This window comes from Mustela lutreola, chromosome 6 (genome assembly GCF_030435805.1).
Source record: "Mustela lutreola isolate mMusLut2 chromosome 6, mMusLut2.pri, whole genome shotgun sequence".
Taxonomy (NCBI): Eukaryota; Metazoa; Chordata; class Mammalia; order Carnivora; family Mustelidae; genus Mustela; species Mustela lutreola.
Genome location: NC_081295.1, coordinates 122449451 through 122477171, shown reverse-complemented (window position 1 = coordinate 122477171; position 27721 = coordinate 122449451). Strand labels below are relative to the sequence as shown.

At 42.9% G+C, this 27721-nt stretch overlaps 1 protein-coding gene across 2 annotated transcripts; it reads left to right on the top strand.

The window, feature by feature from the left end:
* On the top strand, positions 1-23518 carry LOC131834299 (butyrophilin-like protein 1). Of its 2 annotated transcripts, XM_059178784.1 has the most exons (8): positions 1-289; positions 12180-12886; positions 13001-13201; positions 13447-13467; positions 13559-13585; positions 15846-15953; positions 22939-23068; positions 23379-23518. In XM_059178784.1, the coding sequence occupies exons 2-7, from the start codon at positions 12283-12285 to the stop codon at positions 23040-23042; spliced, it is 1065 nt and encodes a 354-aa protein (XP_059034767.1). In that variant the 5' UTR covers positions 1-289; positions 12180-12282; the 3' UTR covers positions 23043-23068; positions 23379-23518. The 2 variants fall into 2 exon arrangements, with proteins under 2 accessions (XP_059034767.1, XP_059034768.1); XM_059178785.1 differs by lacking the exons at positions 22939-23068; positions 23379-23518 and having other exon boundaries at positions 15910-15954.
* The last annotated feature ends 4203 nt before the right edge of the window (positions 23519-27721 follow it).

Below are 27721 nucleotides of genomic sequence, written 5' to 3'. Positions count from 1 at the left end.
TTTTGTAAGCTTTCACTTTCAAATGGTGGAAGGAATCAGTGCAGGATTCTTCTGTCTGGGAGTGCTGAGTGTCCCAGTTCCTGGTCAACTGAGACCTCTGCAACCTGTGTTCGGCTGTGCTTCTCTGCTCTACTGGAACCACCTGCCTCTCAGACAAGAGGAGCCTGTGGCACCAACGTTGGATCTGGAGCAGGCTTCAGGGCTTGAGCATGTGCAATCTCTGAGAGCAGATTTGGGGCTGGCTGAGGTCTCACAGTATAGAGCTCCAGAAGTCCCAGGTTTTCAACAGGTGAGTGGGTTCTGAAGACACTTGCTGGACAAGAAGAGGAAAGTGGGGGAGTAGATGCTTGGGAGGAGGACGTTGAGGTCCTGGATGTGCTGAGAGACTGGTGCAAATAATAATGAGGCTCTGAGATGACCCAACTACAGTGCGGACTCCACTTTACTCATTTACTTAATGACATTTCTATAGCTTTCCTAGGAACAGGCACTGTTCTAATGTGCACTAACTCTCCATACATACATTCATAGGATACTTCTTATACAGTGGGATGAGATCTTATTACTCTGCAGATAGGACCTGGGGCAGAGCAGGTCAAGAACCTTGCCTCAGGTGATTTCCACAGCAGGTGGCTGAGTGTGGAGGAGACCTTAGCAGTCAGCCCCAGAATCTGTCCCAGGACCACTGGCTGCCCCCTCCCCACTCAGGGTCAGTGGTTTGAAGCCCTTCTTTTTGACCAGGTCTCATTTTATCCTGTGATTCCCACTGCTCTGCTGGGATCCTTTACCATGAGTCAGAAACTCCTCAAACATAGAGAAGATGATGATTAACCATTGAGGGGAATTGTCTGGCTTCAGCTATGAGCAAGTCCACATCCTTGGTCCTGAGCAGAAAAGAGCTGCAGGAGGCAGGAGGGGAAATCAGGGTGAACTCACCTATCAAAGGACCCCAGAACAACGTGCCTGTGGTGGGAGCCACAGTGTCCTTGAGGACGACGCAGTCTGGCTGTCATGCTTCTCAGTCATTCCCTGGTCATAATTAGGGGGCAGCAGAAGAACAACACACAGGAGCTGGTGTGTCCTTCTTTGGGAGGGCCCCGAGTCTACACCTTGTGTCCCTGGACCTCTGTGGTGGCCTGTGACTTACGCAAACATGGAGGAGGCCTTTGTGCTGAGGCGGGAAGGGTGTGGTTCTGTGGGCAGAGCAGACTGGGAAAGTTTCCAAAGGCCTGGGCAGGCTTTCCTCACATCAGGGTTGTGGGGCCCCCACCTCATCAGCATACTGAGCTGTAGGAAAGGCTGTGCTCCTGCTGGGGACTGTTGCCAGCCCTGAGCCCTCCTGTCTGCTCTGAGGACCAGAGCTCTGGCCTGGCCCTGCTTCATCTCTGGAGGTGTTCACCTGCCTCCTGCCCTGTGTCTTCCCAGATCTGAGGAAATGGAGGGTTGCTGCGGGGGCTCTTTGCTGTCCCAACTCTCCTCCCTGCTTCTCCTCTTCCAGCTGCCTGCTGGTAGCTCTGCAGGTGAATGTGTCCCCTCCCCCTCCCTGTGTCTCCCTGGGGTGGGTGAGAGCCCTGGAGCTCTGCTGGTGTCTCATCAGGACAGATGGCTGTTGGTGGAGTCCCTGGCTCTACCCAGATTCTGGAGATGCCCCAACTGCTATTTGAAATTAAACACATAAGAAGAATCCCAGAACTACAAAATACGGGCAGGGGAGCATGACAGTTCTCTAATGAGTTTATGTCTCTGAAGTAAAATGTGAATTTCACTATGAAAGTAATTGTTTCTCTCTCTCTTTTTGGGGAGGGGGGGTTCCTGGCTTTATTGGCTTTTTGTTTCCTAGCTTTACTGGTACGTATATTTCACAAATATTTATAGGGCACTGAGTACATGTTAGGTGCTACGCTGTGTACAAAGCAGACAGTCTCTGTCTTTATAGAGCTTACATTCTGGCAGGGACAGCGAGTATGAAATACCCCATAGAGTCTACATCTGTTAGAGGAGTAGAGAGCATGGGACAAGGATGTAGAGCAGGATGGCAAGTGGGCAGGCAGCAGTGCTCCATAAGGTGGTCACTGTATGCAGTGTGGTGGGAACCAAGTCATAGAGGAGGTGGGAGGAGCTTGTCTGGATCCCATGGATAAAGCTTTTCAATAGTGAGGAGCAGCCAGACAAAGCTGGCAGTGTGCAGGAGCAGAGGAGGTGAGTGTTGGCCCGAGCAGAGTGAATGAGGGGGAGAGTAGCAGGAGTTGGGGATCAGAGAGCAGGGAGGGTCTTCCTTAATGGGCTCAGGATCACTTGGGCAACTGCAGAATCATTGAAGGGCTTTGGTAGAGGAGGCACATGGTTTTGGTTCTAGGTTTAAAGGATCACAGACACTGACTGGAGGGAGGATGTCACAGGGAGACTAGTAATTGTCATCCCCCAGGTGAAACAGATGGTGACTCAGCCAAATTTGAATAGCACAGGAGCTGGGAAGTCAGTGTTTGGTTGTCAGGTGGGGTTTGTCCTGCAGAAGTGTCCTGCTGTGACATATCTACCAGGTCTCAGAAGACCAGGGTTTCGAGGGGCTGGGAGCAATGTGATGAACCCTCTTTGGTAACAGGTAGTGAGTTGGGTCCTGTGAGCAGTGGAGTGAAGGCAGGTTTTAATGCAAGTAGCTGTGAGGTCTAGTTTTTAGTGCACATGGAATTCAGCAGAGAACAAAGACACAAACAGAAATAATAAATTTAGGAGCAAGTGTAGGAAAGTTTTAGGTGTGCTACAATGAATAGGATGTTACCACTCGGCCATAGTAGTGCTCTTTGATAAGTTTTCAGTTCTGTCCTAAGAGGAGGCAAGTTAGAGTTGTGGTTCTCAGAGTGTGGTCCCTGGAACATCAGTATCAGCTTCTCACCACCTCCTTAGAAATGCACAGTCTTGGACCCACTCCAGACCTACTGAACCAGGAGGCCTGGGGGTAGAGCCCAGCAGTCTGTGTTTCACAGGCCTTCCTGGTGATTGTGATGCCTGTGGAAGTTTAGAACGACTGAGTCAAAGCGTCCTTCATGGAAGGTCCTGGAGTCAGGAGCACTTGCTGCTGAGGAGAATCTTTGACACCATTTGTGTGTTTTAAAATTGTAGGATAAAATTGTCCCATTAGGAGTTGTCACAGCTGAGTGAGTCCCTCAGTCAGGGTCTCCCTCCTGATAGCATGTTTCCTTCCCTGTCCTGCATCTCTCCAGCTTTCTCACTCCTATGTCTGTGTCCACAGAGGAGTTTATGGTGATTGGCCCCTCCGAACCCATTGTGGCAGTGCTGGGTGCGGACATCACACTGCCGTGTCTTGTGTCCCCAGCCATGGATGTGGAGAATATGGAGCTGTGGTGGTTCCCCTCCAAGTTCTCAGGAGCAGTGCTCATCTATCAAAACCAGCGGGAGCAGACAGAAGAGCAGTTGGCTGAGTACAGAGGGCAAACCTCACTGGTGAAGGATTTCCTCACCCAGGGGGAGGCTGCTGTGCGCATTCACCATGTCCAGGCTTTTGACAACAGGCTGTATACCTGCTTCTTCCAAATGAGAATCTTCTATGAAGAGGCCAGTGTGGAACTGAAGGTGGCAGGTGGATTGTTGGTCTATATTTAGAGATCTGCAGTATTGGAATTCAGAGCCACCTCAGGGTCTAAGTTAATAGCCCTCAATTTATACAAGAGGGAAAGTGGGTCTTTCACTCTTCATTTATTCAGTTTAAATATATAGAACTCCTGGTACATGATAGCTATGTTCTCTGCACCTGGGTATCTTGGTGTAACAAATAAAGGTCCATGCCCTGTAGAGTTTATATTATACAGACAATAAATAGCCAAATAGGTTATAGATAATGTTAGATGGTGGTGTGTAGAGATTTAGCCAAATAAATATTTTAGGAATGAGAGTTCCAAGCAGAAGAACACCCACATGAGACACCTGAGGAAGGAGTGTGGCTGGTGAGTCTGGGCATAGAGAGAGGCCACATGATTGGTGTGGAGGTGAATGGGAGGGTGGTTAGAGGTGACTCTCCGGAATATAGAGGTGTTCCTTGTCCAGGTGCACAGAGACGGGATTTGTCAGGAGAAGCCCATGAGTAACACACACTTGAGCAGATATTTGAGTGAAGCAGACAGTGTTCTGAAATGGCCTTCGGTTGATGGATCTGTGTGGCGCATACACAGCATGATGATTGTGGTTCTGAGCAATCAACCGAATTGTCCCAGGTCTGGACTGTGTACTCCCTGACAGGTGCAGATGGTGGGATTGAGGAGGAAGTGGATAGGAGTTTCGTTTGCGGGGTAGTGGGGGTGGTAATACCAGACCATCAAAGGCTTTGTGTGCTCTTATGCCATTTAGATGCAGGGTTGAGGGAATTTTCAACAGAGCAGTGGAGCGAGGTGTGTGAGGGCAGGTTTGCTTTGGCAGCTGTAATGGACGGTGTATGGAAGGTGAACAAGATTGGAGGCCTGGATGTAGTTATGGGGTGAAGAGGATGGCCCTCTGCATTCATGTAGGGGCAGTGTGGTGGGAAAGGAGCACTCTAGTGTCAGAGAGGTTTGGATATAGACCCAGCTGAGTGAGGAGATTTGGGGACAAGGGACTTCAGGTACTCACAGGTTATTATTTTTTTTAATTGGTTGTTTAGTGGTAGATATATGGATTTTATGTGTAAGCTGCAGATTGCTGCCATAATGTTGTGTAATGCAGAGATAGAGATCTCAGTGGCCTATAAGAACAAGGATTTTTTAAATCTGGCATTCAGGGAGTTCAGCTCATCTGTGCCATGTTTGGCTAATCTTTTTTTAACAAATTAATTTATGTATTTACTTTAATAAACATATAATGTATTTTTATTCCCGGGGTACAAGTCTGTGAATCGCCAGGTTTACACATTTCACAGCACTCATCATAGCACATTCCCTCCCCATTGTCCATATCCCCACTACCCTCTCCATCCCCCCTCTCCCCAGCAACCCTCAGTCTGCTTTCTGAGATTGAGTCTTTTATGGTTTGTCTCCCTCTCAATCCCATCTTCTTTCATTTTTTCCTTTCCTACCCTCCCAACCCCCCCCACATTGCATCTCCATTTCCTCATATCAGGGAGATCATATGATAGTTGTCTTTCTCCGATTGACTTATTTCACTAAGCACAATACTCTCTAGTTCCATCCACGTCGCGCAAATGGCAAGATTTCATTTCTTTTGATGGCTGCATAGTATTCCATTGTATATATATACCACATCTTCTTTATCCATTCATCTGTTGATGGACATCTAGGTTCCTTTCTAGTTTGGCTGTTGTGGACATTGCTGCTATAAAAATTCGGGTGCACGTGCCCCTTTGGAGCACCATGATTGTATCTTTAGGATATATATCCAGTAGTGCAGTCGCTGAGTCATAGGGTAGCTCCAATTTCATTATTTTGAGGAAACTCCACGCTGTTTTCATAGTGGTTTCACCAGCTTGCATTCCCACCAACAGTGTAGGAGGGTTCCCCTCTCTCCGCATCCTGGCCAGCTTCTGTCATTTCTTGACTTGTTAATTTTAGCCATTCTGACTGGTGAGGTGGTATCTCATTGTGGTTTTGATTTGTATTTCCCTGATGCCAAGTGAAATGGAGCATTTTTTCATGTGTCTGTTGGCCATCTGGATGTCTTCTTTGCAGAAATGTCTGTTCATGTCCTCTGCCCATTTCTTGATTGGATTATTTGTTCTTTGGGTGTTGAGTTTACTAAGCTCTTTATAGATTTTGGATACTAGACCTTTATCTGAGATATCATTTGCAAATATCTTCTCCCATTATGTCAGTTGTCTTTTAGTTTTGTTAACTGTTTCTTTTGCTGTGCAAAAGCTTTTGATCTTGATGAAAACCCAATAGTTCATTTTTGCCCTTGCTTCTGTTGTCTTGGTGATGTTCCTAGGAAGAAGTTGCTACAGTTGAGGTCAAAGAGCTTGCTGCCTGCATTCTCCTCAAGGATTTTGATGGATTCTTTTCTCACATTGAGGTCCTTCATCCATTTTGAGTCTATTTTTGTGTGTCATGTAAGGAAATAGTCCAATTTCATTTTTCTGCATGTGGCTGTCCAATTTTCCCAGCATCATTGTTGAAGAGGCTGTCTTTTTTCCATTGGACATTCCTTCCTGCTTTGTTGAAGATTAGTTGATCATAGAGTTGAGGGTCTATTTCTGGCTCTCTATTCTGTTCCATTGATCTGTGTGTCTGGTTTTGTAATAGAGCTTGAAGTCTGGAATTGTGATGCCACCAACTTTGGCTTTCTTTTTGAATATTCCTTTGGGTATTCAAGGTCTTTTCTGGTTCCATATAAATTTTAGGATTATTTGTTCCATTTCTTTGAAAAAAATGGATGGGATTTTGATAGGGATTGCATTAAATATGTAGATTGCTTTAGGGAGCATAGACATTTTCAGAATATTTGTTCTTCCAATCCAGGAGCATGGAACATTTTTCCATTTCTTTGTGTCTTCCTCAATTTCTTTCATGAGTACTTTATAGTTTTCTGAGTACAGATTCTGTGCCTCTTTGGTTAGGTTTATTCCTAGGTATCTTATGGTGTTGGGTGCAATTGTAAATGGGACTGACTCCTTAATTTCTTTTTCTTCTGTCTTGTTGTTAGTGTAAAGAAATGCAACTGATTTCTGTGCATTGACTTTATATCCTGATACTTTACTGAATTCCTGTACAAGTTCTAGCATTTTTGGAGCAGAGCCTTTTGGGTTTTCCACATATAGTATCATATCATCTGCAAAGAATGATAGTTTGACTTCTTTGCCAATTTGGATGCCTTTAATTTCTTTTTGTTGTCTGATTGCTGAGGCTAGGATTTCTAATACTATGTTGAACAGCAGTGGTGATAACAGATATCCTTGCCATATTCCAGGCCTTAGCGGAAGAGCTTTCAATTTTTCTCCATTGAGAATGATATTTGCAGTCTTTTTTCATAGATGGCTTTGATAATATTGAGGTATGTGCCCTGTATCCGTACACTTTGAAGAGTTTTAATCAGGAAGGGATGCTCCTCTTTGTCAAATGCTTTTTCAGCATCTATGAGAGTATCATATGGTTCTTATTCTTTCTTTTCTTAATGTATTGTATCACATTGATTGATTTGCTGATGTTGAACCAATCTTGCAGCCCTGGAAAAAATCCCACTTGGTCGTGGTGAATAATCCTTTTAATGTACTGTTGGATGCTATTGGCCAGTATTTTAGTGAGAATTTTCTCATTTGTGTTCATCAAGGATATTGGTCTATAATTCTCTTTTTTGATGGGATCCTTGTCTGGTTTTGAGATCAAGGTGATGGTGTCCTCATCAAATGAGTTTGGAAGTTTTCCTTCCATTTCTATTTTTTGGAACATTTTCAGGAGAATAGGAATTAATTCTTCTTTAAATGTTTGGTAGAATTACCCTGGGAAGCCGTCTGGCCCTGGGCTTTTGTTTGTTTGGAGATTTTTTTTTTTCATTTTCATGGTGAGATATTTAATTTTTAGAACTCAGTCTTTTTTTTTTATAAATTTTTTATTTTTTATAAACATATATTTTTAGTCCCCAGATATTTGATGACTGTTTCAATCTCCTTACTGGTTATGGGTCTATTCAGGTTTTCTATTTCTTCCTGGTTCTGTTGTGGTAGTTTATATGTCTCTAGAAATGTATCCATTTCTTCCAGATTGTCAAATTTGTTGGCATAGAGTTGCTCATAGTATGTTCTTATAATTGTTTGTATTTCTTTGGTGTTGTTTGTGATCTCTTCTCTTTCATTCATGATTTTATTTATTTGGGTCCTTTCTCTTTTCTTTTTGATAAGTCTGGCCTGGGATTTGTCAATCTTATTAATTCTTTCAAAGAACAAGCTCCTAGTTTCATTGATTTGTTCTATTTTTTTGTTGTTGTTTCTATTTCATTGATTTCTGCTCTGATGTTTATGATTTCTCTTCTCCTGCTGGGTTTAGGGTTTCTTTGTTGTTCTTTCTCCAGCTCCTTTGTGTGTAGGGTTAGGTTGTGTATTTTTAAAAAAAATTTTTTATTTCTTTTCAGCATAACAGTATTCATTGTTTTTGCACCACACCCAGTGCTCCATGCAATATGTGCCCTCTCTAATACCCACCACCTGGTTCCCCCAACCTCCCACCCTCACCCCTTCAAAACCCTCAGAATGTTTTTCAGAGTCCATAGTCTCTCATGGTTCACCTCCCCTTCCAATTTCCCTCAACTCCCTTCTCTTCTCAATCTCCCCTTGTCCTCCATGTTATTTGCTATGCTCCACAAATAAGTGAAACCATATGATAATTGACTCTCTCTGCTTGACTTATTTCACTCCACATAATGTCTTCCAGTCCTGTCCATGTTGCTACAAAAGTTGGGTATTCATCCTTTCTGATGGAGGCATAATACTCCATAGTATAGATGCACCACATCTTCCTTATCCATTCATCCATTGAAGGGCATCTTAGTTCTTTCCACAGTTTGGCGACCGTGGCCATTGCTGCTATAAACATTGGGGTACAGATGGCCCTTCTTTTCACTACATCTGTATCTTTGGGGTAAATACCCAAAATAAATAAATAAATAAATAAATAAATAAATACCCTGCAATTGCAGGGTCCTAGGGAAGCTCAATTTTTAATTTGAGGAATCTCCACACTGTTCTCCAAAGAGGCTGCACCAACATCCATTCCCACCAACAGTGGAAGAGGGTCCCCCTTTCTCCACATCCTCTCCAACACACGTTGTTTCCTGTCTTCCTAATTTGGCCATTCTAACTGGTGTAAGGTGGTATCTCAATGTGGTCTTAATTTGAATCTCCCTGATGGCTAGTGATGATGAACATTTTTTCATGTGTCTGATAGCCATTTGTCTGTCTTCATTGGAGAAGTGTCTGTTCAGATCTTCTGCCCATTTTTTGATATGATTGTCTGTTTTGTGTGTGTTGAATTTGAGGAGTTCTTTATAGATCTTGGATATCAACCTTTTGTCTGTACTGTCATTTGCAAATATCTTCTCCCATTCTGTGCGTTGCCTCTTTGTTTTGTTGACTGTTTCCTTTGCTGTGCAGAAGCTTTTGATCTTGATGAACTCCCAAAAGTTCATTTTTGCTTTTGTTTCCTTTGCCTTTGGAGATATATCTCGAAAGAAGTTGCTGTGGCTGATATTGAAGAAGTTCTTGCCTATGTTCTTCTCTAGGATTCTGATGGATTCTCATCTCACATTGAGGTCTTTTATCCATTTTGATTTTATCTTTGTGTATGGTGTAAGAGAATGGTCGAGTTTCATTCTTCTACATATAGCTGTCCAGAGTTCCCAGCACCATTTATTGAAGAGACTGTATTTTTTCCACTGTATATTTTTTCCTGTTTTGTCAAAGATTATTTGCCCATATGTCGGGGTCGTGCCCCTAAGATGGCGCTGGCTACATAGCCCGAGCAGCACGGACAGCTGCCCTGGCCACACATGACCTCATGCTTGTCATGTGAACACCTCTGTGATTGGCTGTTATGCCACCACTGTCTACAAGCTCTAGATACCTCCTGTTCACGTGAACACCTCTGTGATTGGATGTTATGTCCTATATAAGGCAAGGGAACTTCCCCGCAGGGGGAGGAGAAAGATCGACCAGGGAATAAACAAGAGCTTGTGCATCGACCTGTGTGTGTGTTGGTGTTGCGTCATCTCTGCAGGCAGGGAGAGCGTGACACCCATAGAGTTGAGGGTCCATTTCTGGGCTCTCTACTCTGTTCCACTGGTCTTTGTGTTTGTTTTTGTGCCAGTACCATGCTGTGTTGGATATCACAGCTTTGTAGTAAAGCTTGAAATCAGGCAACATAATGCCACCAGTTTTATTTTTGTTTTTCAACATTTCCTTAGTGTTTTGGGGTCTCTTCTGATTCCATACAAAATTTTGGATTATTTGCTCCAACTCTTTGAAAAATACTGGTGGAATTTTGATCAGAATGACAAATGCTCTAGGCAGTATAGACATCTTAACAATGTTTATTCTTCTGATCCAAGAGCATGGAATGGTCTTCTATCTTCACGAAATTAAAATAGAGCTTCCCTAGGAACCTGCAATTGCACTACTGGGTATTTATCCCAAAGATACAGATGGAGTGAAAAGAAGGGCCATCTGTACCCCAATGTTTATAGTAGCAAACTGTGGAAAGAACCAGGATGCCCTTCAACAGATGAATGGATAAGGAAGATGTGGTCCATATACACTATGGAGTATTATGCCTCCATCAGAAAGGATGAATACCCAACTTTTGTAGCAACATGGACGGGACTGGAAGAGATTATGCTGAGTGAAATAAGTCAAGCAGAAAGAGTCAATTATCATATGGTTTCACTTATTTGTGGAGCATAAGAAATAATATGGAGGACAAGGGGAGATGGAGAGGAGAAGGGAGTTGAGGGAAATTGGAAGGGGAGGTGAACCATGAGAGAGACTATGGACTCTGAAAAACAACCTGAGGGTTTTGAAGGGGCGGGGGGTGGGAGGTTGGGGGAACCAGGTGGTGGGTATTAGGGAGGCCAGGTATTGAATGGAGCACTGGGTGTGGTGCAAAAACAATGAATACTGTTACGCTGAAACAAAACAAAACAAAACAAAAAAGAACCCCCCAAAATCTCCCAAAAAAACCCATAATCTTTCAACTCAGAATCTTGTCTCTAGGGTAGTAGGAAGAAAGCTCCTTTTTATTATTAAATTAGCATTAACTACAATGTGCTGTACATCACAGAGATTCTATCAAGAAATGCAAGGACAGGGGTGCCTGGGTGGCTCAGTGGGTTAAGCCACTGCCTTCAGCTCGGGTCATGATCTCAGGATCCTGGAATTGAGTCCTGCATTGGGCTCTCTGCTCAGCGGGGAGTCTGCTTCCTCCTCTCTCTCTCTCTGCCTGCTTCTCTGCGTACTTGTGATCTCTCTCTGTCAAATAAATAAATAAAATCTTAAAAAAAAAAAAAGGAAATGCAAGGACAGAAGAAATCTCATCTTTTCCATATGCAGACAAAACTCATTCTATATACATTCTCAGGATCAACAGTTATGATCTCTCAAGTAGCTGGACTTGCCAGCACAATTTGTCCTAGGTGGTGCAAATATTTGCACCACCTAGGAATTGGGTGAGCATGTAAGTTAGCTAATTGGCTTTATTATGAGGAAAACCAAATTCTCCTAGCTTAAAAATAAAATGAAATATGATTCCAGTGTAGTTAACACAGAGTGTTATATTCATTTCAGGTGTGCAATATAGTGATTCAACACTTTCACATATACTCAGTGGAATTTTCAACAGAAACTCTGCAGGCCAGAATGGAGCCGTGTGATATATTCAAATGTGCTAAAAGGAAAAAAAAAATCTGCAGCCAAGAATCCAGCAAGGGAATCATTCAGAATAGAAGGAGAGATGAAGAGCTTTGCAGACAAATAAAACTTACAGTAGTGTTTTTATTTATTTATTTATTTATTTATTTATTACCAATTCTCCCATCATGATGAAAGGCGGTGATTTTACATGTGGATCAAGGTGCCCACTGAGGATAGGCTCCTACCCTGGCAAAGAAAGGAGAGCGAGGTCTGCTGTCCTCCTTGGTGTGAGCAGTTCAAAGAGAGGGCTCCTGGGTCCTTGAGAAACACATTCTTGGATCACAGAGCTGGCAAAAGACCTCTTTGTTTTTTTGTTTGTTTGTTTTAAAGTACTTATATACATTTCAAAGATTAGAGAAAACACCCAGAATTACAAGTTTCCTCAAGTAAATGTTACAAAAAAAGGATGGGAAGGGACTCTCTTTCCCTATTTGCAACAGGGACAATAAGCCTCTTACTTTAAATCTATTTTGTCCTGCCAGTAAACCTTGGCTGGGTTTGCTCAGCTGGTGTTGTCCAGGTGGCTATTGGTTAATCTAGGACAGCTTCAGCTGGAAATGCTGCACTAGCCTGAAGATGTCTGTCCTGTGGCAGAGGACAGTGCAATGGCACAAGCAGTTTCCACCTCTGCTAGAGTCCCATTCCCTGAACTCTCAGTGGGTTAAGTCAAGTCACAGGTTGGGGCCCAGAAGCAGAGTGTGAAGGCATTAACAATATGTGGCAGAGGGCTGGCTGGATGTAAGGAAGACTGAAAGATTGGGGTATTTTCCTCATTATCCTGTCACAGATGGGGCCAAACATGAAATATCTGTGAGGAATCCTGGCACAGCTAAACCAGAGATGTGGATATTAGGGAGCGAGCTCAGGAGGTATGTGGGTTCGTGGAAGTGATGACCGAGTGGCAGTGGGTGTTCCTGAAGATGCCCTGGAGAGTGTGTGAGTTGAGAAGAGCAGAGAAAGATGGATCATGGAATGAAATTCCTCCTACCCCTCTGGGTGATGGAATTCCCACCCTCATGGTAGGGAGCAGTGCCTGTCCTCTGGACCTGTCACAGGTCCCCATGATCCCCATGGCAGGACCCCTTACATTAATTCTTGTAGGGATCACTCCCCCAAGAAGCCCCCAAAATGCAATGCTTCCCTGGAGTTGTGTACAGGAAGGTTCTGCTGGAATCTCTGGGTTCTGGGTGGCCTCCCTGGGTTCTCCAGCTTTTCTCTTCAGGTGCGGGCTCTGCCCCTCAAGTGCACATCACAGGGCCAGAGAAGGATGGGTTCGAATTGTGTGCATGGCCTCGGGGTGGTTCCCAAAGCCCCAAGTGCAGTGGAGAGCTCTAAGTGGAGAGAAGTTCCTGACGTTCTCTGAGACCCAAGCCCAAGGGCTGTTCACCATAAAGGCAATTCTTGTGGTGAGGGACAGCTCTTCAGGGAATGTGACCTGCTCAGTCCTCAACCCCATCTTGGGCCAGGAGAAGGCAATGGCCATGTTCATCCCAGGTCAGTACTACTTCCCGCTCCTAGAAGGGTGGGATTATCTGGTTGGGGGTCCCTGTGTGTGCTGGGCTGGGCCGTCCTGAGCAGTGCCCTGATGGGGTGTCTGGCTGGGCACAGAACCCTTCTTCTCTTGGAGTTCTCCCTGGAAGCTAGCTTTCATGGTGATCCTGACTGTGCTGATGCTCCTACTCCTTGGGGCTGCCTTTTACATCATGAGAGAACATACTGCAAAGCTCCAGGAGATGCAGGAATGGGAGAAACCACACAGAGAACAGGAGGAGGACCAGCAGATAAAGGAGGAGGCACTGAAGGCCAGAGGTAAGGCAGGACAGGGCCAAGGCCAACATTTGTGGAAGCTGGTGCAGAGGAGAAGCAGACAGTAGGCCCTTGGCCAGGAGCAGGGGGCTGAGGAGGACCAGAGAGGACAGGTAGGGCTCTGGAGGCTTGAGGGGTCTGGAGTTAGATCTTCTAGGAGACATACAGATGCTCTTGTGAGTTTTTCAGGTGCAGTCTTTGCTGCTCTTAGTGATGGGAGTTTAAGAGTATTTTTCACCTTTTTTCAGATGAACTCCAAGGAGATCTTGGTATGTTACATCCTTTTCCCAGAAGTTTCTGTGTCACGTTTGTAGGAGACATTCTGATTCTTAACTCACCGTTTCCTGTGTTGCCTTGCAGACTGGAGGAAATCTGTTTACCTGCCTGGTGAGTGACTGTCCAGATATCCTTGGGTCTCTTACCCCCTAAGCTATAGTGTCCCTTCTGTGTTTCATGCAGAGACATGTGGACCCGTCCCTGGTGCAGAAGTGGAAACTGGCCAGAGGCAGAACTTGTTCCATGGGCTTTCCCCATCTGGGCTATTTTTTCGCACACAGTGCTTTGAAACCTGGAATGATGGTGGTCACTGGAGTCTGTGGTGCATCTTGGGTTGATCTACCCACCTACCCACCTCCTTTGTAGCCTTTTAGTCTTCACTGCAACTGGTTCTCAGTCAACCTGAATACTCTGGAATGTTTTAGAGAAACTATATAAATAAATGGGGTCATTAAATTTAGGAGTATGTTCCCTCCACATAACACCATCGTGGGAGAGTCTTTTTTCTACAGTTCTGGAGGTACTGATCACAAATTGTTGGGTAGAGGATAGACAGACCTTGGGTGGGAATGTCATGGGGTAAGTTGTCAGTGGTCCAGTGTTGTATTTTCTGAGAATGTTTGGACACTTTTACCCTAGTGCTCAGCTAACACCCCAGTTCTTAATTCATCTCCCCTTTTGTGTTATTTCCCATATCTCTCTTTCCTGAAAGTCATTGGATGTAATAATGATTTCTTGCATTCATGGAATAACGTATACTTTATTCCCTAAAACATTTTCATACATTGTATAATTTTTGACCTTTAAAGTCAATTGAAAGCAGATGGGATAAAAATTTTGTGTGGTTTTTTTTCATGTGAAAATTTCTTTATTTTGGGATGCAATTGATATTGGGATTCATTTCAGAAAAATTCTGTGGATGAAATTTGTTAGTATTATGCGTTTTCTTTTGTTAATCAAGAATGGTTGGACATAGAGTATTTTTCTTTGAAGGAATACTATTTTTCATTGAAAATTTACTTGAAATGCGCATTTTGACTTATTGTTGAATCCCCCTGCACACCATAAAAAAAGGAAGAATCAGATTTAGATGTTGACTGTATGTATGCTGAGTGCCTCCCACACTGCTACCAATTTTTTTAAACATGAAATTTCTTTAGATATTAAAATTCTTCTCCACTGGCCCCAGGAGATCTACCTGACTCTTATGGATTCTGTGTTTCCACAGAAGTTGTGTCTCTTCTATTGTTCAGAAAACCAAATTCATATAGATAACTGGTCTTGCAATGCTTGTGTGCATAAAATTGAATGAATAACTTAAGAGTTTTTCACCTTAGATATTTTTTTTTTTTTAAGATTTTATTTATTTGCCAGAGATAGAGAGAGAGAGTACACACAAGCAGGCAGAGAGGCAGGCAGAGGCAGCGACGAGAGAAGCAGGCTCCCCGCCCAGCAAGGAGCCCGATGTGGGACTCGATCCCAGGACCTTGAAATCATGACCTGAGCCGAAGGCAACGGCTCAACCAACTGAGCCACCCAGGCGTCCCTCACCTTAGATATTCTTAATGTTATAATCAATCGTTCAGTTCTATGTTATTTTCATTTGTCTCTTTGGACTCTGCTGAATTTATTTGTTTATTTTTTAAATTTTGTCTCTTCTGGTTAAAATTGTTTCTCTTGGTTGACTCTTAAGTCTACTTGTCTGTAGGAGAATAGAAGTTGAATATTTAAAAGTTCTTTTGGGATGCCTGGGTGGCTCAGTGGGTTGGGATGCGGCCTTCTGCTAGGGTCAGGATCTCGGGGTCCTAGGATCGAGCCCCACATCGGGCTCTCTGCTTGGCAGAGAGCCTGCTTCCTCTTCTCTCTCTCCCGGCCTCTCTGCCTGCTTGTGATCACTCTCTGTCAAAGAAATAAATAAAATCTTTAAAAATAGAAACAAACACAAACAAACAAAAATTTCTTTTGATTTTTAATTTAACTCTCATTGTGATGGTTTTATTATTCAACTACATGTATCTTTTATTTTTCTAATTTTTTTTCAGTGTTCCAGAATTCATTGTTTATGCAGCACTCCCAGTGCTCCACGTAATACGTGCCCTCTATAATACCCAAGACCAGGCTCACACAACCTCCCACCCTCTCCCCTCCAAAACCCTCCATTTGTTTCTCAGAGTTTTTATTTTAATGTTGTGGTTTTTAAGACTCAGGACACTAGCTTGGCAAGGTCACACAGCAGCAATTGGCAGGCATGGAACTCAGCCTGCAATGCTGGCTCTCTGACCAGTGGTCCAGGGAATTTCCCAGAACATCCTATTGTCAGCCAAGTCAGGAGGGTATCTCCTCTCTAGCCTCTCTCCTTACTCTGTTATAGTGTCACCTGTAACACAGAGAGGAGTCAATAATATGCAGATTTGTTCTGGCTCCTGTCTCACCAGGGTGTCTTCCCTTTCAACCCTGAAGAAGGCAAAACTGTATGCAGGTAAGTGACTCAGTTTTCTGTGGCTTTACCTCCCCAGCCTCCACTGTGCCACCTTCTCTGTCACTGGACCTCACACCAGGATGGGGTTGGTGTTCCTGATCTCCTTGTTATATTTGTTGTGTCCTTCTGAAGACTGCAGGGACTGTCCTTGGGAACACAGATCTGTCTCTATTCTGACCCATCCTCTACTGTAGGTTGCTGTTAGAATTAGCAACACCCTCTGAACACACCTTGTTCAACTGATAGTTTGTTGGTCAAGTGACAACAGAGTGGCCATTTATAAGGGCAGTTGGACCATGGCATTGATGGTGTACTTCAGAATTTGCTGTCTCTGGAAGATTTCAGAAATCAAGCTAGCCTGTTTAGGACTCAGGTCTTCCTTTTTTTTTTTAATTTTTTATTTTTTATAAACATATATTTTTATCCCCAGGGGTACAGGTCTGTGAATCACCAGGTTTACACACTTCACAGCACTCACCCAAGCACATACCCTCCCCAATGTCCATAATCCCACCCCCTTCTCCCAAACCCCCTCCCCCCAGCAACCCTCAGTTTGTTTTGTGAGATTAAGAGTCACTTATGGTTTGTCTCCCTCCCAATTCCATCTTGTTTCATTTATTCTTCTCCTACCCACTTAAGCCTCCATGTTGCATCACCACTTCCTCATATCAGGGAGATCATATGATAGTTGTCTTTCTCTGCTTGACTTATTTCCCTAAGCATGATACGCTCTAGTTCCATCCATGTTGTCGCAAATGGCAAGATTTCATTTCTTTTGATGGCTGCATAGTATTCCATTGTGTATATATACCACATCTTCTTGATCCATTCATCTGTTGATGGACATCTAGGTTCTTTCCATAGTTTGGCTATTGTGGACATTGCTGCTATAAACATTCGGGTGCATGTGCCCCTTTGGATCACTACATTTGTATCTTTAGGGTAAATACCCAATAGTGCAATTGCTGGGTCATAGGGCAGTTCTATTTTCAACATTTTGAGGAACCTCCATGCTGTTTTCCAGAGTGGCTGCACCGGCTTGCATTCCCACCAACAGTGTAGGAGGGTTCCCCTTTCTCCGCATCCTCGCCAGCATCTGTCATTTCCTGACTTGTTGATTTTAGCCATTCTGACTGGTGTGAGGTGATATCGCATTGTGGTTTTGATTTGTATTTCCCTGATGCCAAGTGATATGGAGCACTTTTTCATGTGTCTTTTGGCCATCTGGATGTCTTCTTTGCAGAAATGTCTGTTCATGTCCTCTGCCCATTTCTTGATTGCATTATTTGTTCTTTGGGTGTTGAGTTTGCTAAGTTCTTTATAGATTCTGGACACTAGTCCTTTATCTGATATGTCGTTTGCAAATATCTTCTCTCATTCTGTCAGTTGTCTTTTGATTTTGTTAACTGTTTCCTTTGCTGTGCAAAAGCTTTTGTTCTTGATGAAATCCCAATAGTTCATTTTTGCCCTTGCTTCCCTTGCCTTTTGCGTTGTTCCTAGGAAGATGTTGCTGCGGCAGAGGTCGAAGAAGTTGCTGCCCCTGTTCTCCTCAAGGATTTTGATGGATTCCTTTCGCACATTGAGGTCCTTCATCCATTTTGAGTCTATTTTTGTGTGTGGTGTAAGGAAATGGTCCAATTTCATTTTTCTGCATGTGGCTGTCCAATTTTCCCAGCACCATTTATTGAAGAGGCTGTCTTTTTTCCACTGGACATTCTTTCCTGCTTTGTCGAAGATTAGCTGACCATAGAGTTGAGGGTCTATTTCTGGGCTCTCTATTCTGTTCCATTGATCTATGGGTCTGTTTTTGTGCCAGTACCATGCTGTCTTGATGATGACAGCTTTGTAATAGAGCTTGAAGTCCGGAATTGTGATGCCACCAATGTTGGCTTTCTTTTTCAATATCCCTTTGGCTATTCGAGGTCTTTTCTGGTTCCATATAAACTTTAGAAGTATTTGTTCCATTTCTTTGAAAAAGATGGATGGTACTTTGATAGGAATTGCATTAAATGTGTAGATTGCCTTAGGTAGCATAGACATTTTCACAATATTTATTCTTCCAATCCAGGAGCATGGAACATTTTTCCATTTCTTTGTCTTCCTCAATTTCTTTCATGAGTACTTTATAGTTTTCTGAGTATAGATTCTGTGTCTCTTTGGTTAGGTTTATTCCTAGGTATCTTATGGTTTTGGATGCAATTGTAAATGGGATTGACTCCTTAATATCTCTTTCTTCTGTCTTGCTGTTGGTGTAGAGAAATGCAACTGATTTCTGTGCATTGATTTTATATCCTGACACTTTACTGAATTCTTTTTTTTTTAATATAATTTTTTATTTTTTATAAACATATATTTTTATCCCCAGGGGTACAGGTCTGTGAATCACCAGGTTTACACACTTCACAGCACTCACCAAAACACATACCCTCCCCAATGTTCATAATACCACCCCCTTCTCCTTAACCCCCTCCCCCCAACAACCCTCTGTTTGTTTTGTGAGATTAAGAGTCACTTATGGTTTGTCTCCCTCCCAATCCCATCTTCTTTCATTTATTCTTCTCGTACCCACTTAAGCCCCCATGTTGCATCACCACTTCCTCTTATCAGGGAGATCATATGATAGTTGTCTTTCTCTGCTTGACTTATTTCGCTAAGCATGATACGCTCTAGTTCCATCCATGTTGTCGCAAATGGCAAGATTTCATTTCTTTTGATGGCTGCATAGTATTCCATTGTGTATATATACCACATCTTCTTGATCCATTCATCTGTTGATGGACATCTAGGTTCTTTAACTGACAGAATGGGAGAAGATATTTGCAAACGACATATCAGATAAAGGACTAGTGTCCAGAATCTATAAAGAACTTAGCAAACTCAACACCCAAAGAACAAATAATCCAATCAAGAAATGGGCAGAGGACATGAGCAGACATTTCTGCAAAGAAGACATCCAGATGGCCAAAAGACACATGAAAAAGTGCTCCATATCACTCGGCATCAGGGAAATACAAATCAAAACCACAATGCGATATCACCTCACACCAGTCAGAATGGCTAAAATCAACAAGTCAGGAAATGACAGATGCTGGCGAGGATGCGGAGAAAGGGGAACCCTCCTACACTGTTGGTGGGAATGCAAGCTGGTGCAACCTCTCTGGAAAACAGCATGGAGGTTCCTCAAAATGTTGAAAATAGAACTGCCTTATGACCCAGCAATTGCACTATTGGGCATTTACCCTAAAGATACAAACGTAGTGATCCAAAGGGGCACGTGTACTCGAATGTTTATAGCAGCAATGTCCACAATAGCCAAACTATGGAAAGAACTTTACTGAATTCTTGTATAAGTTCTAGCAGTTTTGGAGTGGAGTCTTTTGGGTTTTCCACATATAGTATCATATAATCTGCGAAGAGTGATAATTTGACTTCTTCTTTGCTGATTTGGATGCCTTTAATTCCCTTTTGTTGTCTGATTGCTGAGGCTAGGACCTCTAGTACTATGTTGATTAGCAGTGGTGATAATGGACATCCCTGCCGTGTTCCTGACCTTAGTGGAAAAGCTTTCAATTTTTCTCCATTGAGAATGATATTTGTGGTGGGTTTTTCATAGATGGCTTTGATGATATTGAGGTATGTGCCCTCTATCCCTACACTTTGAAGAGTTTTGATCAGGAAGGGATGCTGTACTTTGTCAAATGCTTTTTCAGCATCTATGAAGAGTATCATATGGTTCTTGTTCTTTCTTTTATTGATGTGTTGTATCACATTGACTGATTTGCGGACTCAGGTCTTCCTTAAGGGATCTTTGTTTCTGAATCCATTTTATCCTGAAATTCCTACCTCTTTTTGGATCTTGCTTTGGTTTTCCCATTTTTTTTTCTTTTTCTGTTTTTCTGGAATGATGGTCTTCATTTTGCTTCTGCATGCTCTGACATCTTGTCCAAACCAGGTATCTTCCTCTAAACCTCCATGGTTGTTTTGGAAGTAGTTATCTCTAGATCAGCTGTTCTAATTCTCAGATCCAGAGCCTCCAGGATGTTTAGGGAGTCCTGGTAGTGGGTTTGTGAGATTCGGACCATTACATAAAAAATCCTATGTACATGTTTGTATTGAAGGGTTAAGAAATTAATTTTTTAAAGGACAGTAACTTACAGTTTTTCCACAACCATTATCTCCCCTTTTAGGAGAATTCTGGGTTTAGCTGATGGGCTCAGTCCTGGTTAGATTTATTAGGGGCAATGTGTGAGGATTGCAATAACAGAAGCTCAGAGGAGTGAAAATTGTTTACCAGAGAAAATTTGGGAGTAAATCAGGGAAAGAAAAGCTGGTTGGAAAAGAGAGGAGGAGATGAGAAGGAAAGTAGGGAGCCTGTGATTCCTCTCAGAGACACTTTGTGTGGCTGAGAGTAGAAGAGACACTTTGGGTGGCTTTGGGTAGAAGAGAGACCACAAATGACAGCTATGATGGTTAGAGTTGGAAGTACACAAAGGACATGCAAGTTATTGGATGTGCAAAAAGTAATAGGCTCCTTGATACATGTTTGAGAGTTTTCTGAAAAGACTTATATTTATTTTAAGGTGTTCAGAAGTAATTTTCTAACTGGGTTTGCTTCTGATAATAAGGCCATCTCACCCTTCCTGTAGTAGCTGGGGGCAGGAGTATGATCCTAGGATTGCTAATGCAATGAAAGAGCATTAGCAGAGCACTCTGTAGCACCGGGGCGGGTTATGAATCTAGGCCATCTGAATCCATAACATGTGCCTTTTCTGTCCTGGCTGTTTCTATTTATGGTAAGGGATAAAGCCTGTGAGAGCAGAGAAGGGGTAGCCAGGGGTGTAAGAGTCTATGGGGACCAGATGTGTGAGGAAAACTCTTTAGAGAGTCTCACTGAATCTTGGGACTTATCTGTTAAAAATGTGGATTAAATAGTCTTCTTTTAGCATCACCCCATTCTCTGTTGGATTGAAATGTCTGTGTTTTAAAGTATACCTTATATATGTTCTTTTTATTCTGTAAGGACAGACACCTTTACAGTAAAATCAACACTTTCACATTGGTGGGCTCATAATGTGATGTGAACAAATGTCTGATTTAATCTTATTCATGAAATTGGAAGAATAATTTCTAATGAACAGCTTGCTGTGGAAATGAGGTGAAGAGTGTGCTTGGACCACTGAAGTGCACAGCATAGCTCTGGGTGCACTGTAGAGTCTAAGAATGGAACACCAACTCCCTTTCTCCTCTTCCTTCTTCTCCTCCTCCTGATTCCTCTTCTTTGCTAATCTGTGTCAGTTGTCATATAGAAATGTAGAGTTTGCTGTAAGCTAATGTCTTAGTGAAGAACAAGTAAAGTTCCCTTTTCTCAAAATGTGACATGTCTACCCACTTCATGTGATCTGTTGGTATAAGCAAATCAACAGAGCTGGACGTGCTACTTTATCTGAAAAAACCTGTGTGATAATAGGGGTCCCATGTTGTTGGCAAATATTCAAGAAAGTGTCCTGTTCTTGTTTTATAATCATTCTAATTTTGTTCTGGAGTCTCTGTCCTATTGGAGGTCACAGCTTTACTGTGCAGACTTTTCAGGGTCTTATGACAGATATACATTTTCTGTGATCAGTTAGCTTCCTTTCTTCTTCCCAAAGGGGAGTATGAAGGTTGGAGGAGTTCATACTTTGTGTCACTGAGGGACAGGGTCCCTCTATTCTTCTCTTGCTCATTTCAGGACCTCACTTTATAGAGGATAGCTTGATATGGTCCTTAGACTAATTGGGGTTTGAGGTTCCATCTAGGTTTATGGAGAAATTGTTATTCTACCCCTGCTGCATTCGTTATTTCCATTCGTTAATCTTCGTTAATCTTCCTCACATCTGTAAAGTCCTTCTTTTTCTTTTTTTTTTTTTAAGATTTTATTTGTTTATATGACAGACAGAGATCACAAGTAGGCAAAGAGGCAGGCAGAGAGTGAGAGAGGGAAGCAGGCTCCCTGCTGAACAGAGAGCCTGATGCGGGACTTGATCCCAGGACCCCGAGATCATGACCTGAGCCGAAGGCAGCGGCTTAACCCACTGAGCCACCCAGGCACCCTGTAAAGTCCTTCTGTCAAACATATTCACAGTTTCTGGGGCATAAGACACAGCCATACTTGGGGGCTGATTATGTGTGGTGTCTCCTGCTGATTTTGATCTCTCTAGGTGATTATAAGGAGAAGCAGATGACTAGACCTAATGTTTTGGGGTTTCCCCTTACACAGGGATGTTTTTCCTTGCAATATTCCATAATAAAGGGAAGCAAATTCATTACTTTCTTGCTTTGAACTTCTCTCTCTCCTTCCTTGAATATTCTCCATTACCTCCTGATGGGGCAAGATTTCTCTGGTGCCATGTCCTGAGTTCTCCTCATCCATGGCTGAGAGTCATCCTCCAAGTGCAGCTCCACCCAGTTGTATTGCCCCTACCATGGTTTGGAGTCAACCTGCAAGTTCAGTTCAGCCAGTTCTTTAAAAGTAAATGGAGACCTCAGAAATTTTGGTCTCCTCAGTTCTTTCTCAAAAGAAAACTTAGTTTTTGGGACTGATGTGTGGCTAGGGATAGAGAAAGCTTACTTTGATAATGAAATCTGTGCAAATAGCCTTCTTTTTAGGTCAGTACACACTCCCTCAGTGGTGTTAAGCTTTTTGGCTTGGGTTTCATGGAAACAGTGTAGCTTGATGGCTGTGGATGTATGAGAGAGAGTGTGTGCATGTATGTGTGCGTGTGTGTGTGTCAGAGAGGACAGAGAGAGACAGCGAGAGGGAGGGTGAGCATGAGAGAGAGAGAATTAATGTATGTGAAAAATAAATTCACAGGTGAATGCTTCCAAAACATTTCCCCTATATCTCTTGGTTCAGTGTATTTCAGAGATAGGTACCAACACTGGTCTGTACAGTCTCCTCAAGTCTCTGATTTGTTGTCCACATTTGTGCAATGTGGTTTTCTTGTAGATTGGCAGAAGGAGAAGTTTCAGGCCTGTGAGTTACTTCTGCTGTTTGGTTGCTCCTACTGCTATCCCATGGCTGCTGATACCTCCTTCAGCTTGCTGTGGTGATACAGATGCTGGCATCATCAATGGTGGTGAGTGGAATGGGGCGGTGAAAGTCATGTAGCTGAGATTACTGGGTGTGACTGATACTGGATATAGATGGATATTCTTTAGTGTTGGAGTCCAGTCTGGCCCTCAAGTGCCCTGTGACATGTCTAACCCCCAGATCAGTCTTATGCTTACTTCTTCCAGTTAGAGGCTGTGTGCTTGAGCCAAAAGGCTCTCATCTCCTGAGGTTTAGCCCTCCCTGCATGGAGCTAGGTGTCTGGGAGTGGGGTGGTGGTTGTGTGCCTTGTTATGTGGTAGGGCAAGTCCTTAAATTATTGGTAACTGTCTCTGCAGTGACTGTCAGTCTGGATCCAGAGTCTGCCCATTCCAGCCTTGCTGTCTCTGATAACAAGACTAGTGTGACCTGGAAAAACTTACCCAAGGGCTCAGAACATGGAGTCTATAGTGTCTTGGGTCATGAAGGCATCACATCAGGGTGCTGTTAATGGGAGGTGGAGATCAGGAATGCAGAAAGAAGTGAGTGGGCCCTTGGTGTCTGCAGGAGAGATGTGGAGAAGAATGGCTGGAACCAGGAATCCCCAGAAAAAGGGTTCTGGGTTGTGGGGATGTATGGATATACATTCTCTTCCCTTCCATATATTTCAGAACATGTTGTGCCAATTCCCCAGAGGGTAGGGGACCTGGACCTGGAGAAAGGGGATGTCTCATTCTACAACATGACTGATGGTTCCCACATTTTCTCCTTCCCTCTCACTTACTCCTCTGGGACTTTGTTTCCATACTTCAGGTTGAGGTCAGGAGATGTGTCCCTGACCATCTTCTCTGGGGTGGGTGGGCCTCTGCAGACCCCTGTTCCTGTTAACAACCCTCCTTGTTCTTCAGAGGAGCCTGTGAGCCTCCCAGGGCAGGGGTTCAGTTCAGGCTGTGGTGTTGATGGTGATCTCGCAGGGGCTGAATCTCCATTACTCCCCTCTGGTCCTGAAGCTATGTCCCCATAATGCTCCAACACTGTCCCAGATTCCTCATGGTGGCTTCTCCTGGAGCTGTAGATTCCCAGGGATGATAGCCTCTGAAGTTAATCTTGAATGACTGGATGTCTTGCCCTTCTTTTCTGGGTATAGACTGCTAGGGTGAGGTTATGAAAATAGTCGGTTCATGATTTATGCTCAGGTATTAGAAGATAAATGTTGACTTTTTCAGCTGTAATGGAGTTGGCTGAATCTTGCTATTGGAAGTCATGTTTCTTTAGATCATGAGCATTATTTCATGGAGTCTTTGTATTGTTTTGATATGAAATGAGATTAGGTCTAAATTATTCTGAAGAATTAAATGATTTTTATTTTATATAGTTTGAGTTGTGCAAATGAACCCAGAGGCTACAGGTGGGTTACCTGCTCTATTTAGGAAATGTGCACTGTGACTAAAAAACATTGTCCATCTGAACATTTCTGATGGACTTAAAGAAGAGTGGAGTGTAATATTCTATTGTACGTGCTTCCTATTCTGGAATGGATGAGATATACTTATCTTAATGAACCTTAGTAAATATTTGTTATTTCTGAAATACTGGTGCTGCATTAATTAAGGGAATGGAAAATGAGAGTTTGGGTTTCCTTGTGAGTCAACAGCAGTTGGAAAGAACAGAACTGCTACCAGAATAAAGGTAAATGAAGATGAATGTTTTTAGACCCTGGGTGAATTGCAGAAAGCTTTGACCATGAGCCCAGTTCCAGAACTATGTATGGCTTCTGAGTACTTCTAGTCCAATTGTAAAGGTTGATGGAACCCACAGGAAACAGATGGAAGCCAGACTGTTAAGGACTCAGACATTAATGAATAAAGGTTTGTTGGCTCCTGAAGTAGAGAACACTGACCTGTTGTGATTCTGGGACAGATGAGAAGACACGGAATTGGAAGTAGAAGAAGGAGGTCACAGATCTCAATTCCTGCCTGTGACCAAAAGTAGGAAAAGGACTGGCGTCCCTTTGCATATTTTTCTATCTTGGCATGTAGATGTGTCCTTTGTATTAATTATCTATTTTCCTTCTCCCTTCTTACCAGTGTGATTTTATGCAAGTTGTCCCTGGTAATATTTCAAATATAATGTCTGGGTAACAGAGGAGTCAAATGAGTGTGGCTGGACTTAAGGAATAAATACAACTGATTCATTGCCTGAGACTGCCTGTTTGTTCCATTTTGGGGAAAGAGTGAGAACTTTTTCACTTGTAAGTGTGGCCCTGTAGATGGGTGAAAATTGGAGTTGTGTTGTTATATGGAATTTTCAATGTGAGTAAATGGTTTATCTGGAAGTTGAGGAACTAAAAGCGTGAAATCTATCCTTTATCAATTTATTGCCTTTTGATTTAAATCTACCCTGTATGTGACCTACTTGTTGATACTGGAGGTCATAAACGTTTCATTTTTGCCATGTGGCACAGTTGGTACCGCCTTTGTCAGTTAGTGCACTGTTGGGTTTGGCCAGAAAACACTGAGATGGTGAGTGAAAATATTACTCCAGACACATTCACAGGAGAATGGAGAAGCCTAGGGACCAGACACTCTAGCAGCAAAAGGGCTCCAGCCAAGTTCTGTCTCCAGTTTCATTGGGGTCATATCAATACACCATGTGCAAGCACAAAGCAAGGAGGAAAGTGTAGCCATAAGGTTCAGGACGGTAATATATGGTACATCATGTGGTAAGGGCAAGGAGGCTAGGAGTTCATGAAGTACATGAGCACTGCATGTGCCTGTTTCCCCTTGAAATTTAAACATTTACTCCCTAGATGAGAGCCTTGAGCCGCGGTAAAAATGTGGCCACATTCAGCCAAGAAATCTCTTTTTCTTTCTTTCTTTTTTTTTTTTTTACAAAGTAAAAAATGTATTTTTTATTTGAGTATGCTTGACACACAATATGGCATTAGTTTTTGTGTACAGCATAGTGATTTGACAAATTTATGTATATGCTACACTCACCATAAGCGTAGTTACTATCTAGCAGCATACAAGACCATTATAATATCATTGACTATATTTTTATGCTGTACTCTTTATTCCTGTGATTATTCATTTCATATCCAGAAGCCTGTGTCTCCTTTCCCAGTTCTTTCTGAGGACTTTTTGCCAATGAGCACAGTGATTACATGGTCGTCAGAGAAAACTTATTATTGCTCATATACTGTTTTAAATTACATGAATCTGGTTTTTTTTTTCAGCATAACAGTATTCATTGTTTTTGCACCACACCCAGTGCTCCATGCAATCCGTGCCCTCTCCAATACCCACCACCTGGTTCCCCCAACCTCCCCCCCCCTTCAAAACCCTCAGATTGCAAGAAATTTCAATGGAGGCATAAATTTCTGGGCATTACTCCTTTGTTTTTCAATTAGTCTCATCCAGGGAGGCATATGCAAGATTTTCCCTACATAGCACCAGAGGTAACACAGCAAGACATAGCAGGAGAAAAGCTTTTTTTTTTTTCATGTTTTTTAAAAAAGATTTTATTTATGTATTTGTCAGAGAGAGATTGAGTGAGCACAAGTAGGGAGAGTGGTAGGCAGAGAGAGAAGCAGACTCCCTGCTGAGCAGAGAACCTAAAGCAGGACTCCATCCCAGGACTCTGGGATCATGACCTGAGCTGAAGGAAGACATTTAACTGAGTGAGCCACCTAGGTGTCCCACTTTTGATGTTGTTTCCCCCTTGACTTTACGACGCTACTGTCAGTGGCTGAGAAGACTTAGTTTCCCTTGCCTTTGGGTGAATGAATATGGCCTTGTAGCAGGTTGTGTTCTAGAGGGCTGCCTCCCAGGGAATCTTGTCAGTTCTCTAGTGAGAGTTTTCCTGCCCAACAGGCTTGGTCTGCAGCGTGTTGGTGCATTTCTTTCCTTCCTGGGGACTCTGGTGTACCTTGTCCAATAAACAGAATGTCAGTCTTATTCTTTCAAACATATTCCGTTTTTTGGATGCTCTACCTCAGCCCTAGATGTAAAGTCTGCTTCCTATATCTTCTATTTCTGGTTTCCATAGAGCTTTCTTTTATCTCTTTCATAATTAAATACATCTTTCTTAATAATTCTTTATATCAGATTTTCCCTGTTAACCTGAGTGATGTGGTTTCTGCCTCTGACCAGACACTGAGTGATACAAATATCTAAACTGAACTGTATGTTGGAGGAGGGCATTGCACTGCTCACAGGACGTGGGAAAGAGTAGTAGAGGAATTTTCAAATTTGTCAAAATATTTATCCCAACAATAAAGTCATAAATATACTCTTTGGGATCTTTGTATATTTAAAAAATACTCTATGTGTTAATATATTATCTGACATGTTCATATCCTTTTACAGTATACTTTGTGGCTTTATGACACTGGATTCCTTTTAGATGGGCTATGGGTATATTTCCTTTGAAATGGAGGGGAAAGGAAGGTATGGATATGATACGAATTATCCACACACAAAAAAGGAATCTTGGGCACCTGGGTGGCTCAGTGGGTTAAGCCGCTGCCTTCGGCTCAGGTCATGATCTCAGGGTCCTGGGATCGAGTCCCGCATCGGGCTCTCTGCTTAGCAGGGGGCCTGCTTCCCTTCCTTTCTCTCTGCCTGCCTCTCTGCCTACTTGTGATCTCTCTCTGTCAAATGAATAAATGAAATCTTAAAAAAAAAAAGGAATCTTTTGA